The sequence below is a fragment of the Chiroxiphia lanceolata genome, chromosome 3, assembly GCF_009829145.1.
Source record: "Chiroxiphia lanceolata isolate bChiLan1 chromosome 3, bChiLan1.pri, whole genome shotgun sequence".
NCBI classification, from domain to species: domain Eukaryota; kingdom Metazoa; phylum Chordata; class Aves; order Passeriformes; family Pipridae; genus Chiroxiphia; species Chiroxiphia lanceolata.
The window spans coordinates 102,730,647-102,746,132 of record NC_045639.1 but is presented as its reverse complement, the minus strand read 5'-3'; the positions used below and the strand labels follow the sequence as shown (position 1 = coordinate 102,746,132).

At 42.9% G+C, this 15,486-nt stretch overlaps 1 protein-coding gene across 4 annotated transcripts in view; it reads right to left on the bottom strand.

Annotated features, from left to right (window-relative positions):
* Positions 1-15,279, bottom strand: part of LPIN1 (lipin 1) — a 79,509-nt gene extending 64,230 nt beyond the window's left edge. Inside the window, exon 1 of one of the 4 annotated variants that reach the window (XM_032684322.1) lies at positions 15,243-15,279. Coding sequence is in view for 3 of the 4 variants with exons in the window: in XM_032684326.1 (XP_032540217.1) it covers positions 15,030-15,119 (90 nt within the window). In the remaining variant the exon portion in view is untranslated. Of the gene's footprint in view, positions 1-15,029; positions 15,201-15,242 lie in introns of those variants that run through there. The other 3 variants (XM_032684326.1, XM_032684320.1, XM_032684323.1) reach the window with 3 other exon arrangements.
* Between the last annotated feature and the right edge of the window lie 207 nt (positions 15,280-15,486).

The window sequence follows — 15,486 nt, the reverse complement described above, 5'->3', positions numbered from 1 at the left end:
TGCAACCTGGCCTTATAGACGTCCAAGGATGGAGCATCCACAACTTCTCTGGGCAACCTGTGCCAGTGCCTCACCACTCTCAGTAAAGAATTTCTTCCTAACATCTAATATAATCTTCTTTTAGTTTAAAACTGTTCCCCCTTGTCTTATCACTACATGCCCTTGTGACAAGTCACTCTCTTTCTTTTATATAAGCCCCCTTCAAGTACTGGAAGGCTACTCTGAAGTCTCCTCTTCTCCAGGCTGAACAGCCCCAACTCCTTCAGCCTGTCTTCATAGGAGCAGTGTTCCAGTGCTTTTGTGTCCCTCCTTTGGACCTGCTCTAACAGGTCCACATCTTGCCTGTACTGTGGACCCCAGAGCTGGAGTCAGTGCTACAGATGGGGGTCTCACCACAGCTCCTTCTGATGCAGCCCAGGGTACTCTCAGCTCTGGCCTAAGAGTGCACGTTGCTGGCTCACATCCAGCTTTTCATCCACCAGGACCCTCAAGACCTTCTCTGCAGGACTGCTCTCAATGAGTTCATTTCCCAGTCTGTAGTTCTGTAGTACCTCAAGTTCCTAAGTGATTTAAAAATCCAGACTTATGCTGATTCGATGGCATTTCTGTCCCAGAGCTCCAATCTTCTTACTCAGTGTCAGTGGGAGAAGAGGAACTGTCGAGGTGCTGCAATCTGCAGCGGGGCTCGGGCATAGGGGATTGCTAACAACACTGGAAAGTGAGTTTTAGTAAAGTTAAAAATAAGGACTGGAAGCAAGACACTACATGGCAGTTCATTTAGTCCCACACCTCAGTAAGTACATCCCAGCACTGGGTTAACACAGGGGACTCCAACTGTGTGGGTTAACACAGGGGACTTCAAAGACTCTGGTCTTTGAAGTACATCCTGAAAGATCTAGGTCTGGATTCTTCCTGCTTAGCTCCTCCTATTTCTTAACCTCACGTTAGTCACTCACAGAAAGAATTATCAGCTGTTTATCTAAGATCTTACAACATAGGTTGATAAAGGCTGTTTTGTCATCTCCCACAGACCATTCAGCTGGGTGGAGCATGTTTGGCTGCCACCACCATTGGCAGAGATGGTGGCCCCACCACCACACCTGAGCTTGCTTTTGGCGGATGTTTTAATGGCTGCAGTTAACACTGCACCTGGGAATGTTTCTCTTAGGAACCACCTCAGGCTACCAAAAGGTGTTTCATGAGGTGATGTTTACACATCACCCGATCTTCACATCCTCCCTCATGGCATCAGCCTTTCCAGACTCAGAGGCCTCCCAGCCCACTCTTTTCCAGGGCAACTTCACCATGAGCCCTGGAAAGGGGGGCTACTGGCCACAGCTTACCCCAGACCATTCACCAGAGAAGGATTTAAATGGTTGCTTCTCCTCACAGCCAAGGGCAGAAAGCTGGCAGGTAGTGGAGCTGCATGACCGAGGTATCTGCACTGCACATGCCCTTGTGCATTCGGTTGGACTTGAGGGAAGCTTTGGGCCATCCAGACCCTCGTTGTTAAGTACAAGACAGAGGAATTAAGAGTACTGAACTCTGGCAGAATATAGGATCTGCAGCCATGAAGAATCTGTAAATTTGGGGTTTTCGTGATATAGAGCACACAAAGCTGATGGTGCCCCACTGATGTTCAGTCTGAGTCACAAGAAACATGCTCCGCCATGTACCCAGAGGACCCTCAGGAGGCAAAAAAGGCAGGGACTGTTAAGAAGCTCTTGGCTTAGTTCAGAGGGATTCTGGTCAAACAGGTACAGCAGTGGAGCTGAACTGGCAGCAGGCCTGTTTACAGTCTTGAGAAACTGGGCATGAGCCACTCTTTGGATCCCCAGGCTCCACAGCACCCAGCAGTACACAGAATAAAACTGCTATGGCTGCTGTGCTGTGCCTGATCTTTAAATAATATTGGGCACAGATTGTGTTTTGGCTTGCTAGTAAACTTCACCACAGGTCACATACAAACACCTTGTAAAAGGCTTTTGGAAAGGAGCATTTCCCTGCTTCCATTTGTTTTCTGTGCAAATTCAGGCATGAGTTCCAGTAGTGGGGATGGGGTTAGGAAGATGACAGCGCAAAACTGGGTGCTGTACACTGAAAAGCTGTGTGAGCCTTTCATGTTGTGAATTGAGCCCTTTGTCCATTTGCCTACAGCAGCTGCCTCCATAGTGCAGCATAAATATCGTGGCAAGTGGGAGGTAATGGCCTCATCTGGGGCTGACCTTTAAAAGTCAGTTGGACTTTTTTTCTTTCTCTTTACTCACTTCGTTTGCTTGTAGACTTTTACTCAGAGGTCTTCCCTATGGGTATCTTGGCTATTTTAGGCTGCCAGTGATGTTTTCCATCCTCCTGGCCATTGATTTGTGGTAAGCCTTCCATCAGAATGCAATTTATTCAGAGAAGATTAAATTTTGCCACAGAGGTTAGTTCTGTCAAGTCAGTACTGATATCTAAGTACTTTCATATAAGTCACTGTCCAGAGTCAGCAAGGGCACCAACAGTAATGGGCACAACAGGTTTTAAGATATTGCTTCATGACAGGTTTGGAATAGTCATAACAAGCCTGCATTAAAATGCAAATGAATTTAAATATACTTTTTTTCCCACTTTTCTCTGTCTACCTAGGATAAAAATACTGATAATTATGCTATTCTTTCAAACCTTTAAGAAGTCAAATCTTAAAGCCTCACATGTGCATTACTAACAGCAGAAAAAAAAGTACCATTGTCTTGTGTGTAGTTTTCATAGTTTTTAGAAGGATTTACTAGCCACAGCCTTTTAGGGAGTAAGTTTAGGTCATTTTGTGGAAACATGGGTATGTTTGTAATATGGAGAGGACAGACCTTTTGTCCCACAATCAGATTTCTGCAGTTGAAACAACAGGCGAGGAAAAACAATCCCCCATCTGAGAGGTAGGTCAGGAAGTTTGGAAACTTCCATTGCAGCTGGCACTATTGCAGGCTGTCTGTGCTCTGCTGCACAGCCCAGCTAGCCTTACTCTGCTTCTGTTTTTTCAATTTAAAATAGAGAAAACATTACCAACTTCAGACTACCATTATGAAACTGAATTTCTCAGTGTTCACAAAGGTTCTGAGCTGCTTGACTCAGTACACAGGGCTCACATGTAGTAAAAACTGCGTGTATGCAAAAGTAAACACACGTTCATAAATAGACTTTGAAAGCAGTTCCCTACTGGCTTTTGTCCAGAAAGGCAGAAAAAAAGGAGGAGGGGAAAGCTCAGTGTGCCTTTTCATTGGAAGTGATTTGTTTTTCTCACTAGGCTCACATTGTTCAGGACTATTTCTAGGAAGAAGGCAGTCATAAAACCCAATCAACATATGCTGACATGTTGCTGACTAGAAGAAAAACAGCATGTGCAGAACAAGGGGAAGTCTTTGAATCAAGTTCTTGGAAAGTATCTCAGAACGCAATGGGGCAGGAATGTATTATTTCTGTGGTGCATGTTTAGTATTTGTTCACACAGAAAGCTTTAAAAGTCTTTCAAAATATTTTTTTAAATGTCAATAATCCCTTGTGCTTAACTGGGCTTTAATTAATACTAAAATAATTGCATTGGCTTTAAAATTTTTTCACCATATAACAATGTCAAACTTTTAGAAGTCCCCTGCCTCTCCTCCTTTTTCGTTCAGTATTTTGCCTAAACCAGGCTCAGTGGCATGGCAGCCATTGATCTCTTTGTTAAATGTCATATAGTTTTTCTCCAGGCAGCACAATGCTATGGGTGAAGCTTTACAGATCCCTGGCTGTAGAGAATAATGTTTATATCACCAGTTTATGTCACCACACAGGGCTGGCTGACTCAAGATAGAGCAACTCCAAGTGTTTATTTAACACTCCTAAAGGTGCCACTGCACCTAGGCTGGCAGTGAAGCAGGTGCTGGATTAATAGAGCATAACCAGATGCCCTCAGGAATGCTCTGGGACTCTTGTTTTCTGCATTTATAGTTTAAGAACAATACAGAGAGACAGGTAGTAAGATCTACACCACAAACCTCACCCAGCATCCAGCAACAGGGCCAAGGACATCAGAGATCCACCTCTGTCAATGGAGGATCCCAAGCGCTGTTTATGTTGACTAAAAAAGAGGTATTTTCCCCCAGAAGTTAAATCAAGGGAACATTCAAACCTCCATTTTGTAAATAATCTTTTCTTGAGTGCTTTGGGCTTCAGAGGCAATCCTGCATTCAGATAGATGAAGAATTATTAAATGCTCGGTGAGAAATTAACACCTCCTCATACTCCAGACTGGCAGGATCCATTTTTAAATTACCTTCACAGATTAGGTAGTCAACAAAAAGAGAGATGGTGGCAGGAGATAATCTGTTCACTGTAGGAGGCTAAAGTGCAGTAGAGACTACTTATAGTCTCTTCATTATCCAGTGCCCATAATGTAATTATTCATGTGTGAAGGGATTCCTGCAGAGGGCAAGCATGTATGTCCAGCTGTTCTTGTTTTGCTTGAGCTGCCAACACAGGACTTTACATTTTCAGAGCCTGTCTCATGCAGGTCACAGTCTTCATTATGTGGCATCAGTTGAGCAGCAAGATGTCCTGCCTCTGGGCTGGGTTGTTAGTGCTAGTGTTAGTGAGATAGCACTAGATTTGGAGTCCTCATGGCATATAATCCAAAGATGTATTCAGCTCAAATGTACTTGTCTGACTTGAGGAACAGAGAATAGTTCCCCTTAACTTCAAGGTCACATTTCTTAAGTAGGATCAGATCTTGGAGCTGCCCCTTTTACCTGAGATAATCTTAACAAAGGTGGTTATACCTGGATTCCCTTTCTAATCAACAGGAAGTGTAGCATTGCTAAAGCATGATCCATTTGAGCTTCCTTTGGACAGCATGACATAGAGCACTCAAATGCAATCTGTTTTCTGTAAATGTACCTCTTGCCTGTCTTGGAAAGACCATTTCCAGAACTGCCTGCTATTCTTTTTACATTATGTTTTTCACCCTTTTACCCTACAGGATAGATCTGCTTTTGTACCTTCTCTAAAGCATACCACTTCCATCAGCAATTGCAGCTCCTTGAAAATAGTCAGCTTTTCTTCAGCAGAGCTCTCGTAGTCAGTGGAAAAGTGAAAACAAATGCAAATACATACTGCAAATCAGTACAGCAGTCAAAAGAGCTTCCTTTTTTCCAATATTAAATTATCCCAGGGTTTATAAAGGAAAAGGACATGCACTAAGACTCATATTCTATACTGCTGTTTTCTCGCCTTCAGCGGTGCTTAGAACCTTTAACTGTGGCTCACTTTGTCACATGCTGTACAGATACAAAACAAAAACGTTGTGCCAGGGTGTCTGTTTTGTGAAATCCTCCTTACTTTAAGAAAGTGAAGTTTTTCCACATCTTAGGGTTCAAAAGTCTGGGCAGTCATTCACTGTCTGCTACTTGCCACCAGCTTAATAAGTAACAAGTCCTCATTAATGTAGGCAGCGTAGGATGAGCTGAAAAGTTTGCTTGATCGATATGGCAGGTAAGAAACTTGCTGCCCAGCTACAGGGACAGCAGGTAGTCAGGAAATATGTCTGTTCTAACAGTCCCCATATCCTGATTTCAGGGATGCTTGTCTGGGGATTTAAAAAGGGCTTTTACAAAGCAGAAAATACTGGCATTACCAAGCAAAAAAAGGCACCTATTCAATAGCTGTGAACTGATACAAGCCAGTTAAAGTGAGGAACTGCCTCTCCCATGTGGAAATGTTGTGCAGATCCCCAGTGAGTAGCATCTTCTCGAATCTTACAGGAAGCCTGTGAACTCACGGTTCCCTCTGTAGGCAGTGGAGAGGTACAGACAGTTGCAAGGACTGAGTTACTCCAGCGGGATTGTTGCCTTTAGATTGTGGAAACGAATCCTTCCGTGGCTTCAAACAAAGCCTCTCTTTCCATTGAGCACAAATGAGGTAAAAAAACCTGCAGCATCCTATTTTGTTCCCTCCAATGTGGGTAGAGATCAAATCAGTCCACAGGAAAGTAGTTGGCGGGAGCCCCGGGGAATCTGTGGGAATCTCTGGAGTGGCTGGGATTGAGGCTTCTTCCTCAGATGCCATGTGAGGAAGAGGTAAAGGCTGCTGCCTCTGGCCTTTGGTAGCCCTTCTCAGTGGAGGGTGAAGGCTCCCCCCAGCTCCTGTCAATAGCCAAGGGAAAGCATTGCTGAGCTGGATGCAGCCCAGCTCTTGCATACAACTTATGTGGGTACTCTGTGGAAGCGAAACCTTTTCCTCACCGGCTAGTGTCCCCATGCCCCTGGATCTGTCATGCCTCACCCTTCTCCTCTTCTTCACTCTTACCATTAACCCCTATCTCTTCCCAGCCTTTCTTCCAAACCTGGATCCATCACCACAGGCTGTTCTGCTAATAGACCTTTCCCACTTACAGGCTAAAAGAAAAGGACCCAGCCCATGCAAAAGCAAAATATCTGGATCCTGCAGTAGCATTGGGTTAATTCTTAGTCCAGTACATTTTCATAGTTCCTCATCCATTGCAGAAACTTCCCTCTCCTACCTAGCTGCCCTGAACTGCCAAGAAAACAGTCAGGAAACGTGACCATTGCCTCTCCTGCTGCGCTAACCTGCCACCCATCAGGCACAGGATGCCTGCAGGAAATTAGACACCTGCTTTGGTCTTCTTCTTGCAGTCATTAAGTGTTGTATGGTGTAGTATGTCTGCCAAATGCCTATTAATAAGCCATCTTTTTGTGTGTCACAGACTTATGCCAAGATAAAATGACATTCCCCTTCTACCATCCGTCTTCTTTGTGTTTCCCAGGTCCTGGTAGAGTTTCTTTTCTGTGCTGTTTCCTGATCTACAGAGATTTGTGCAGCACTTACGAAAGGAGGAAGAGTGTAAAATTAGTGAACTAGACAAATAAATAAGAGCTAAAGGAAACTACATGTACTCTGTTATACAATTAGGACCTGACTATCCACAACCTGCTACCCTGGGGGGGAAAAGAGAGAGAAAGTATATTAATTTTGAGCAAAACATCAACTTTATAACATAGTTTATATCCAAATGTGTTGCTGCAGAAATGATCTGTGCCCATCTTCATGAGCTCCTACTTTACAAGTCTAATACAGCTTCTGAAGGGAAACAGAAAGGAGAAATGAGATGAAAAATAGAACTAAAGTCCTTCTTTCATTTAAACTCCAACCACTTAATGTTACTTTTCACATAGAAGGGGAAGAAAAGTATTATTGTGTTTATAACCTGTTTATTAACTGCATCACCCCGCTCACATACAGCACAGCCTCAATGAATCTTGCAGGATATTACAAAAGATGTTATTAGCATAATCCCCTTGCAACTGAGCAACTGAGAAAGTTGCAGATGGTTGTTGAAACTCATCCAACACCACAAGGGAAAACAGCTTTGTCATCCTGTCTCAGTCCAGGACTGCACTGATTAGGTCAACAGCTACAGATCATTTCTCAATCTTAACTAAGAGTCAAGTCTTCTTTGACTTACATTCAAGTTTTGGCCTCTATTGCACACATAACATAAAATTTCCAGGAGAAGGGATTTATGAGTACCCAAACTTTTCTTACCAAAGGTCGTGTTGGTAATTGCTTTAGATTAGCTCAGTTGCAATGACTGTTGCATTTCCACTGACCTTACAAAATTACAGGGACTCAGACAGTGAATCCAATTTAGCTAAGGAAATGAAGGACATTTAAACACCTATTGGGAAAACTCTCCTTCAAGTTTAATCTGTTTTGTTTTATATAAGGGTAAAACAGATTAAGGAAACTGTTGTTTTGCAAAAGAGTTTTCAAATAAAATATTTATTGCAAATTATTTATTTATTAAAGAGCATATTTCCACTGAATTTCCAAAATGTCCCTCTGAAGGAAAGGTAGCCCTCAGATGTCTTTGACTCATGAAAATCTCTAAGCAAAAGCTGGCAGATTGGAGGGGCTCAGAAATTTATAATGAAAGGAAATCCTTGAACACTAGAGATTTCTCAGAAATATTTACTGGGATGGAAATCCCTCAAAGCCTCTATTTATATCCCTACTTCATCTTTCTCTGCCTTAAAATATTCAAGAAGTAATGAGTCCCTGGGATCCTAAAATACTTAGAAAAAAGATAGGGCAATCCATCCTGATTTCCAGATTTTAAAGGAAAACCAATGATTTTATTAGCAAAGCTATGCAGAATCCCTAATTGCTTGGGTAACTAAAAATTACCCTTGAGATGCCTGATGATATATTTGTTTTTGAAAGGTCACCTCTGTCCTGTAGCAGATTACATTAAGGCTGATAGCATCAAAGCTGTACTATGTGCAGAGGGTGAGCAAAGAGATCAGGGCCTTATACCCCTCCATAATGCAGAAAAAACACTCCTGAGATGTAAAACATTGATTTAGAAGAAACTTTCATACTGTTTAGCAAGTGTATAAAATATCTGGATGTAAGGATACATTCAGATTATCCAACCTTTTTTTAAAGGGTACATCCAATTTAATTGGCTGCACTTCCTTCAAGCTTTAAATATCTCATGGTCTCATTTCTAAGAAGAGGAAGATAAATACCAGGCACCAGCCATAAATAATGTGTGGGACCACTGGAGGGCACTTTTGATCCAAAAATCTCTTACTTTAAAAGCCTTTTGGCAGCTATACAACTTCTGCAAACGCAGGAGGGAGCACAACTGGGGATTGCAACCTGTTCATGAAAATTCATTGGAAAATACTTATTTCATTTTTATATATTTTGTAGCCCAAAAGGGCTTCAGAGTGCTCTAGCAAATTTCTAGCCTTAAACACAATTACATTAATGAATCAATGAATTTTGAAAAAAACAACTATAAGATTGGGTTAGAATGTCTGTGTGGCAATGCAGACACATTACTGGCTCTGCATTTAAAAGAAGAATATGCTAAAACTATTCACCTGATTTGTGGATCAGTTATCTTCCACTTAGTTCAAAGGCTCCAAGTTTCTGGCTTTTATCACTGAAGGACTAAAAAAAGAGCAAAGAAAAGTAGCAATATTCTATGTACTGGATTAATTTCTGGACTAATCCTGCAAAATCTTACTCCTCTGAAAGATCTTCCTGAGATGTTTGATTCAATTGACTTCAGAGGGAGAGTGTGTCTGAATAAAAAAAGATTCTTTCAGACCAACTGCCAATGTTCAGTCTCGCTTTCTGAAGTTTTTTTCTTGTTGTTTCAGGCCTTTGTGAAAGGGGGCTGCTTCCTGGCCTCCCTTGCTTGGGAGCAGATATGCAATTTCTTGGCCTCTTGTGTTCCCCATCTCTGTTGGGCAAAGGACAATTTGCTCATCCATTACAGCAGAGCATTTCAGGATGAATGCCACAAAAACAGAATTACTCCAAGATCAGACCAAGACTTTTGTGAAATTCAGGAGACAGAAGGGAAAGAAGAAAAAAAGGAAGGATGGAGCATGTATTGTGAATGGGCATGTCTCCATTGCCTGGTAACAGTGCCTGTAATATTGTACCTGCTGTGTTTGAGTAAATGATTGCCCTTTTATGCTGTGGTCTGTGGTTTTGATGATGAATTTCCTGAGGGACTGTGAAGATAAAAACCACCACTTGCCACTTGCTGAAGATTTAAAGAGCTGTAGCTTCTAAATGGTATGAGTGAGGGATAAACAAGCTTTTGCCTCCTGCCCTTGAGCACCACGGCAGTGCCTCAGGAAGCTGAACCTGAACAAAACTCACAGTGAAACCCACAAAATTCATGCCTATGAGGGGACTCTTGGGCCCCCATAGGACAGAACACAAAGAGGCTTTGCAAAGCTGATTGAAGGCTCTCCTTTGCTGTCAGCTTTGCAGGGAAAACACCTCAATACGGCACTGATAGACAGCAGCACAGGTGTAGAGAACTTGAGGATGGTGGTGAAAGTGCAGCAGAAGCTACAAGCTCCATTTGGAACAATATAGACCACAGGCTAAAGGAGGAGCAGTTTCAGGAACTTCTTTTTCTCTCTACATCCGTTTCTGTGACATTATACTGGTAAATTCTCATAAAAATAGTGGGTGATTTTCCTGTGAGTGAGGCTACTGGTGCCAAAAGAGAGAAAATCAATTCTGAGGATGGTCTTGAGGTCGCTTTCCCTCCTCACTTCATGAACTGTGATTCCACGTACCTCGGTTCTAACACACAGTGCATTTGAACCGGGACCTTGGGGGCTTGAGCTGTGAGGCAGCATGCCCTGACAGGATGGCCATACACAAGGCTTTGCAGCAAAACACATCCTTCTCTTCTCATTGCTCCTTTACTCCACAGGCAAGTACAGCTTTGCTTTCTGCTCCCAGGCTCACTTCCAAGCCTGTCTCTAGCCCTCTCCATATGCAGCTCCATTTGCAATTTCTTAATTATTTCTAGCTGTGTAAAAGCAATGAGTTCCACAAGATCATTTGGTCCTGTTTCCTTAACACAGTCTACACCCCCTGTGTATCATTTTGAACAAAGCAGAAGACAGTTCTGCTTTCCTGAACCGTTGTGCCATGAAGGCTCTTCTCCAATGATCTCCCCAGCTTGTGCCCATTAAAAACAGTGGGGACACATTCTGAGGTGCCAACAAGATGGTCCCTTTTTGTGTGCACCCCATTATGACACTCATGGCCTCCTGGCTCCCTGGGTGACGGCGCTGGGAAATGCCCAGCTGATGACAGCCCAGCCCTTATCTACTCATTGATTTGGAGCAGAAGCTCTTTGGGAAGCTGCAGTGGAAGTGCCAGACTTCCGCTGCTTTTCAGGAAGCTTATTCTTATCTACCAGAGACAGAGGACTTTAAATGAAAAAGAGTTTTAACCTTTGCCATGACTAGTAAGAGCCTGATAAATTTTAAATGCACATATCTAAAGGTAGGTAGCAGGAAACAAATATGTATCACTGACTTCAAAAATCTCAGATTTTGAGACAGCCCTGGTTCTTAGAGATGTGTTTGTGCTTTCTGACTGTTTGTATTGGGTTTTTCTTATATTCTCCACTCTTTTTGGAGTGTTTTGCACTTGTGGCTCAGATCTCAGGATAAGTTTTGCTGAGCCACTTGGCTGGAGCTGCTGAAGCTCACCCCTGGGCTGACCAGTTCTTGGGTTATGGCCTTGTCATGGTTCAAACTCCTACTCTGAGTGAGATTGAATTGTCACAGACCACTATAAGGAGTAGGAGAGTAGGAAGCAGAGAGGTTAACACTTTATTTGCATTTATGGCAGCTTAAGATAAATGTTATTAAAGCATTACTCATCATGCAAAGAAAGATTATCATGCAAAGGCAGTGCAGGCAACAGGAAATGGGGGGCAAAGCAACTGACAGCCATGACACTATTTGCCAACCACTTATTGCCCTCACAGACTTTTATCCCCATGGACCAAGCTGAACTTTCAGATCTATATTAAGATATGGCAGGCTTTCTGAGACATGATCTCCAGATACAGAAGGATTGCTGACCTCCAGCAATTTGCCCTAAGTAAAATGCGAAAGGACTCAGCCTGCAACCAGCTCCCCAGAGAGGTGCTCTGTGAACCCTGGGGTGAACCATGGGGAAGGGTCTGGATTCAATTTACTGTTTGTTCTTTAGTAGGTGTGAAGGCAGCACATGTGCTTGATGCTGGAAGAAAACAGATCTGCACTGAATACCTTTGAGACCTTGCAAAAATATATCCTCCTGTCTCTGAAGTGTCAGCCTTCCAAAATGAGAGCAAGGAGCTGCAACTAGGCAGCATCTGCTCCCCTGGCTACAGCTGCTGACCTGCCAGGCAAGGCAGGGTAAGACCACTGTGGGGGAAAGATGCTTCTGCCTCTGAAAAGTCTGAAGTCTCCTCAGGACATGGCTGTAAAATGCCTACCAAAATGAAAAAGAAGAGCTCACACCAAGGCCCCTGTGCATAGGGCGGTAGTTGAATCCCTGTGCCTGACATGGTACAGATCAGCCGCAGGTCAGAAAGCAGGGAGGGGGAATCAGGCCCTGTGTGAGAGTTCCTTCACCAGTAAAGGGCCACAGGATGGAGCAGTCCCAGAGCCCAGACTATTCCCATCTGCTGGAACAGCTGGGAAGAGCCCTATTCTCAGAGTTGCTGGGGGTATCCTTTCTGTAAAGTGCAGGACTGCAGCCACCAGGCAAATGGGCTCTGGTCTCTGTCTGCTCTGAGCTCCAACAGGGTTGGTGGGGGGAGACCAGGCTCTGGCCCTGGCCCACTCTTTCTGATTTACACAGGAAATCTGTTTAATGTAGTAAAAGTCTCACAGTGAAAGACGTACAGACACTCTCAGCTTTCCAGAGAAATTGATGCTAATTACATTGTTAACCCCACTGGAACTTGGTAAATCCAAGACTGCCTGTGACCCTGGAGAAATGACAGCATTTTATCAATGACCAGTGGTTTGTCTGGGACTGGGCAAAGATTGACAGAAACTGAGAAGTGCCCTGCGAAGCCAACCACTCCCTCTCCCTTGGCAGCATCAACTGCAGCGGCAGCACTGGCAGCAAGGCATTGCCTTTCTGGAAGGATTCTCCCAGAAGACCTCAAAATGCAACATAAAGTTCAGGTTAAATTAAGTTTAAAATGTTGCAGGTAGGGGGGAAATGAAGGTTACAATTTTCAAGTGTGCCTGTTTAATTTGGGTACCCAGTGCCAGCGGCTCAGGGGGTATTTTCACAGATGTTCGGTCCCTGTGGTGCAGGTGAAAGGTGTAGAAATTCCTCTGAATATGAAGGTGTCGAGTTGGAATCTCAGAGCAGAGCTACTTATTGCAATAAGTGGAAACACTAGCAAATGAAACCTGAATTTTGCCTAGGGCCATATGGGAAGTTTGTATTTGATTCAGGAATTTGCACAGTCTTTCTTGATGTCTGCTATGCTTTGACAGGCTCGGTCCTGCTTTAAAATTTGGTGATAATGAGGATGTGTGAGTACTTTTAATGTCCCTCCTAGATATTTCTGTAATTATATATGAACAGCATTGACAGTACCTGTTATGTAAGCTACACAGCCCATAGTATTTTGTTAGTTGTCAGGTAAAAAAACCCAACTTTAAGAGGTCAAATTGAAAGAAACACCACCATGTGGAGAGCTTAGGGATGTTTTAATAATATTCTCAATATTGTCTTTTCTCCAATATGGGTTTTGGCAGGGTGGGGGGTGTTTCTTTGCTAAATATGTTAGTGGTTTTCAATGCCCACCACAAAGTCTAACTCAGCAAATTCCCCCATGGCTCAGCTGCTGTGGCTGCTGGGGGACACAGCAGAAGGGCAACAATGCCCAGGGATGCCAGGGGGCAAGTCAGGCCAAGCATCATGTCTCCATCTGAGATGATCTGATCACCCTGATGAATATGATTGCTCTTGGCCCCAGGAGGGAAGAGAGCAGAGGGAAGAAGCATCCTCACACATGACCCACCAGTGGCCATTTTGGTCAATATTTAGTTGAAAGAGAAGCTCCACAGCCCTCAAATCTGACTGCCACCAGCAGTCTGTGACACAAGCCCAGCTGCCACCACATGGTCCATGTGTGCCTGTCCCAGTCACAAATGGGAAATCAGGTTTCTGTGCCCAGCATATGGCCATCCATGTGTAATTTATTTGTTACTTTTTATTTATTCCTACTCTGGAAAGAACAAAAATGTACAATCTCATTCATATCTTTAGGGAAAGAAAATGTCTTTATGAAATGATATTTGTGTGCTCCTCTTACAATATCCTGGTAAATCAGAGGAAGTTTGAGGTCTAGATGCTTACAAAAAGAAATCTTTGCTTCTGGAAGCATGTAAGTTTTTAATCACCTGCTACATTTCAAAGCCTAGGGCTCATGTATTTCTCTTTGCATACCTCAGGCATCTTTTCATCAAAGAGCTCTCTATTATTAGCTTTTAATATTAACAGATATATATAGTCTGTCTTCCTCTCCAAGGACCACAATTTTCTCTGTACTCTACAGGGAGTGACATGCAGAAACACTTTAGTAAATATATGGAGGCAAACAGTCCTTCTCTTCCGATGTCCTTAGGGGAAGCCCAGAGTCAGCAACTTCTAAAGGCCAATAGCAACAGTTTTGAATGATCTTTAGCATATCTATTTCTATTAGCAGCTAAACCAATTTATTCCATGCTTTCTACCTTCAAAAAGCAACTGTCTCAGGTAATTCCTTGGGTACCCTCAGGACGTATCAGTTCCATGCTATCACACACATTCATGCCTAACATTTAGAAACCATTTCAAACATTGTCATTCCCAGAAAAATCATAGATGTGTATGTCTATCAGAAGATAAGAAAACCATATATGAAACCATAAATACTAATTTCAAAGCATATAACTGGTTTTTAATCACTTTATTTTTTTTTTAAGTAATTGAAAGCCTTGGTTGTATCCCCCCCACCTTTTCCTGAAACTTAGAGAATTTTCAGACCATGCAGTAGAGCTGTTCCTATTTCTACTAAAAGTCATTTCAGAATGAATTCATCCTCTATCTTTCTGCCAGAAAACTGTACTGACTTACATCCTCTTTAGCAGCATTAGGCATAAGCCCAGATCTTACAGGACCATGCAGCCACTGTTAGAGGACCATCAGTGTAGATTGTATTTCATTAAGGCAGCTTCAATCTTACTGAAAAAAAATGGCAAGACATTTCTATATTTGTAATACAATCTCATGGGCTCTTTTCTTAATGCAAACCTGCAGAGCAAACATTTACACTACTGTTTACATCCTTTCGCCCCCATTATACCTAAAAGTTACCTTTCAACAGTGCTGCTTACATGGCCAGGAGTACAGAATCAGCCAGGTTTTCTTGTAGCATCTGACATATACAGCAGAAGCAAAAGAAGCTTTTCCCCATTCAATTCTTTTTAAGATGTCCACACTGAACAGGAACAAATAATCTAACCACTCATGAAACACAAACTTCAACAGGAGAGTAAAACAGCTGCTGATATTCCCTACTATGGAGGGTCACACAGCCCAGGTTGTTACTTTTTTTTCTAAAGCTTTAAGTGTGATTTATGCAGCCTTAGGGCATAAGCTCTTACCCAAGACCAAGGGGAGCCAATGGGGGTCTCTGGCTGGTCTTCCTCCTCAGATGACATCCTGAGCTGATAATTTTTCCCAGTTCTCCGCATACACCACTAAACCCACTCTTGGTTGCTGCCATATACGAAAAGCTGCCTTCAAGTTTTAGCTGTAGACAACAAAGCTGCAGAGAATATAATTTCCCTGCGATCGTGTTTGCTTGCTAATTTTACCTGCCGAAGTTCTTGGAAGCCCAGTCAGAGCAAGAAACCTGAGCTCAGTAAACCAGAGCACACTTTCCTTGCAACTGACTCCTCAAGTGCCCTAGTTCAGTCAAAAGGTTCAGTGAAAAATTAGAGCCTGACAAACACAAATTCTCTTCCAAACAGTCAGTACCCTTACTTGCATATGAGATTTTATGGGCAGACAGTTTGCTGAGTTATAAACTCCGGAAACAGAATATAAGGAATTTTTACT